Below are 4,081 nucleotides of genomic sequence, written 5' to 3'. Positions count from 1 at the left end.
TCTATTTTGGGCTTCCCTGGTGGCGCAGTGGTTGAGAGTCCATCTGCCGATTCAGGGGACATGGGTTCGTGCCCCGGTCCGGGAAGATTCCACATGCCGCGGAGCAGCTGGGCCCATGTGCCATGGCCGCTGAGCCTGCACGTCTGGAGCCTGTTCTCCACAACGGGAGAGGCCACAACAGTGAGAGGCCCGCGTACCACAAAAAAATAAAAAATAAAAAATAAATAAATAAATAAAGTCTATTTTATCTGATATGAGTATTGCTACTCCAGTTTTTTTTTTTTGATTTCCATTTGCTTGGATTATATTATTCCATCCCCTCACTTTCAGTCTGTATGTGTCCCTAGGTCTGAAGTGGGTATCTTGTAGACAGCATATATATGGGTCTTGTTTTTGTATCCATTCAGCAAGCCTGTCTTTTGGTTGGAGAATTTAATCCATTCACGTTTAAGGTAATTATCAATATGTATGTTCTTGTGACCATTTTCTTAATTGTTTTGGGTTTGTTTTGTAGCTACGTTTCTTCTCTTGTGTTTCCCACTTGAAGAAGCTCCTTTAGCATTTGTTGTAGAGCTGGTTTGGTGGTGCTGAATTCTCTTAGCTTTTGCTTTTCTGTAAAGCTTTTGATTTCTCCATGAATCTGAATGAGATCCTTGTCTGGTAGAGTAATCTTGGTTGTAGATGCTTCCCTTTCATCACTTTAAGTATATCATGCCACTTCCTTCTGGCTTGTAGAGCTTCTGCTGAGAAATCAGCTGTTAACCTTATGGGAGTTCCCTTGTATGTTATTTTTCGATTTTCCCTTGCTGCTTTCAGTAATTTGTCTTTAATATTTGCCAATTTGATTACTTTGTGTCTCGGCGTGTTTCTCCTTGGTTAATCCTGTATGGGACTCGCTGCACTTCCTGGAGTTTGGTGTCTATGTCCTTTCCCGTGTTAGGGGAGTTTTCCACTATAATCTCTTCAAATATTTTCTCGGGCCCTTTCTCTCCTTCTTCTCCTTCTGGGACCCCTATAATGCTAATGTTGCTGCATTTAATGTTGTCCCAGTGGTCTCTTTGGCTGTCTTCATTTCTTTTCATTCTTTTTTCTTTATTCTGTTCCACAACAGTGAATTCCACCATTCTGTCTTCCAGGTCACTTACCCGTTCTTCTGCCTCAGTTATTCTGCTATTGATTCCTTCTCATGTAGTTTTTTTTCAGTTATTGTATTGTTCATCTCTATTTGTTTGTTCTTTAATTCTTCTAGGTCTTTGTTAAACATTTCTTGCATGTTTTCGATCTTTGCCTCCATTCTTTTTCTGAGGTCCTGGATCATCTTCACTATCATTATTCTGAATTCTTTTTCTGGAAGGTTGCCTATCTCCACTTCCTTTAATTGTTTTTCTGGGGTTTAATCTTGTTCCTTCATCTGGTACGTAGCCCTCTGCCTTTTCATCTTGTCTGTCTTTCTGTGAATGTGGTTTGTTTGTTTGTTTTTTTTGGAAGGCCATGCACTGCCTTCATTTATTGTATTTCAAATCACTGTACATTTACTTTTGTGAGAACACTGCCTGCATTTTCTAGTACAAAAAAACCTTAAAAATTGTTTCAGGAATGTAGAGAAATATCCAACTTAAATAGCGAAAAAGTGCACCATAATTACTGCTGCACTGCAGTCATTTCTGCATTTCCCATGTTTCTTAAATAACTATCTTGTCTGATAACACACGATATAAAGAGCAATTATGAAAAACAGACATTTACATATACTTCTAAAGTCTTATTGAGAATATCCTGTTGGCATTGGATAACCAATCATAGGTGCAGCTGCAGTAGCAGGATATGCATATGCCTGTTGGTTCATACCATTGTGCATATTTGCAACATTACTTCCATATTGCTGAGTGCTATCATAACCATTCTGGTAAGTCCCTGTTGGATTACCAGTCCTAAAACTGGTCTGTATACCAGCAGACACAAAATTACTTCCAAAGCTCCCATTGGTGTAATTTGCAGCACTGTAAACACCATTTTGAGTTTTTGCCCCCAAATCTCTCTTAAGCAGACTAGAGTAACCTTGGTCATAATTTTCCCTGTCTCTAAATGTATTAAATCCACCCCTTTTGCCCACAGAGTATCTGTCCCGACGGTCATCCTTCATGCCTCCTCTACCCCTGGAACGACCTGAACCTCTGTCTTCCACCAACTGAAGCAATTTGGGATTAATTGCTTGATTAGCTTCACGAAGCACAGACATAAGGTCGCTCACTTGCTTTATGTTATTAGGTGTAAAGAAAGTGTATGCTGTGCCTGTTTTGGTACTGTGAGCAGTTCTTCCAATTCAATGAATATAATCCTCTGAGGAGTTAGGGTCGTCATAATTGATGACAAATTTCACATCTTCCACATCTAGCCCTCTGGAGGCCACATCTGTAGCAATCAGAATAGGAGCCTTTCCATGTTTGCATTCATTTAGAACCCAGTCACGTTCCTGTTGACTCTTGTCACCATGGATACCCATGGCAGGCCACCCATCTCTCCTCATTTTTCTAGTGAGTTCATCACATCTTCTTTTGGTTTCAACGAAAACAATGGTTTTATTCTCCTTCTCACTCATGATCTCTTCCATTAAACGAATAAACTTTTCATCCTTTTCTACGTCATGACACACATCCACAATCTGAAGAATGTTGTGATTTGCACTCACTTCTAGTGCACCAATGTTTATATGAATATAGTCTTTCAAGAAATCTTCAGCAAGCTGTCTTACTTCTTTTGGCCAAGTAGCACTCCACATTAGGGTTTGCCTATCAGGTCTTATCTGATCCACAGTCTTCCTTATTTGGGGTTCGAATCCCATATCAAGCATTCTATCTGCTTCATCAAGGACAAGGTAAGTGATTCTTCTTAGATTGGTTTTCCCACATTCTAAAAAGTCAATCAGTCTTCCAGGTGTTGCAATACAGATTTCCATACCTCTCTCCAAATCACTTATCTGTGGTCCCTTGGGAGCACCACCATAAATACAAGTGGACTTCAGGCGACATGCTCTACAGTATTCAGCAGCTACTTGCTGTACCTGTTGGGCCAGTTCCCAAGTTGGTGCCAGCACCAAACAAATAGGCCCATCACCTCTCTCTAGAAATGGCTGATGATTGATGTGGACAATGGCAGGCAGCAAATAAGACAACGTATTCCCAGATCCAGTTTGTGCTACCCCAACCATATCCAATCCACTTAGAGCAACTGGCCATCCCTGAGCTTGAATAGCTGTGGGTTCAGTAAAGTTCTGCCTTGCAATCACATCCATGACGTTTGCAGGGAAGTTTGCTTCATAAAAATTCAGGACTGACTTTGGACAGTTGTGACCTCTGACTGTAATTTCCTTGCTTCTTCTGTACGTCTCTACCTCTTGTGCTGTACGCCTAGCCAAATCAGGGTGTTCCTGATAAAAATTCTTCTCAAATTTGGGCAGCTCATCAAGATTCCACTTCTTTTTAACCAGTTTCTCCCCAGGGTTTCCAAACTTCTTTCCAGATAAGGGCCCTGCCCTACTTCCTCCAAATCGAGGGGCACCAAACCCTCGATCCTGGCCGCGGTCTCGGTCACTCTAATAACCCGACATGGCGTCAGTGGTAGCGGTTGGCGGGAAGCGAAGCGGAGAGAATCGAGCGCGGCGAGTCGCTAGAAGTGGAGACGGCGAAGCCTTGCGGGGGCGTCAGCGGCGGACAGACGGCGATGACAAGAACCGTTGCTGCCGACAAAAGACCGGTGGAAATGAATGAGGTCTGTGAATGTGGTTTTTTTTCCACAGGATGCAGAATTGTAGTTCTTCTTGCTTCTGCTGTCTGCCCTCTGGTGGAGGAGGCTATTGAGAAGCTTGATGGGAGGGACTGGTCGTGGGTAGAGCTGACTGTTGCTCTGATGGTCAGAGCTCAGTAAAACTTTAATCCAGTTGACTACTTATGGGTGGGTCTGGGTTCCCTCCCTGTTGGTTGTTTTGCCTGAGGCAACCCAACACTGCAGCCTACCTGGGCTCTTTGCTGGGGCTAATAGCAGACTCTGGGAGGGCTCATACCTAGGAGTACTTCCCAGAACT

The 4,081-nt window shown here is 42.8% G+C and overlaps 1 protein-coding gene across 1 annotated transcript; it reads right to left on the bottom strand.

The window, feature by feature from the left end:
- Positions 1-1,559: 1,559 nt before the first annotated feature.
- Positions 1,560-3,622, bottom strand: LOC132491132 (probable ATP-dependent RNA helicase DDX5). The gene is given in 1 exon segment (XM_060099969.1): positions 1,560-3,622. A coding segment is annotated over 1 exon segment (1,845 nt). The 5' UTR covers positions 3,608-3,622; the 3' UTR covers positions 1,560-1,762.
- Between the last annotated feature and the right edge of the window lie 459 nt (positions 3,623-4,081).

This window comes from Mesoplodon densirostris, chromosome 5 (genome assembly GCF_025265405.1).
Source record: "Mesoplodon densirostris isolate mMesDen1 chromosome 5, mMesDen1 primary haplotype, whole genome shotgun sequence".
Lineage (NCBI taxonomy): Eukaryota > Metazoa > Chordata > Mammalia > Artiodactyla > Ziphiidae > Mesoplodon > Mesoplodon densirostris.
Note: the sequence above shows the minus strand (reverse complement) of the source record. Positions and strands in the feature narration are given on the sequence as shown.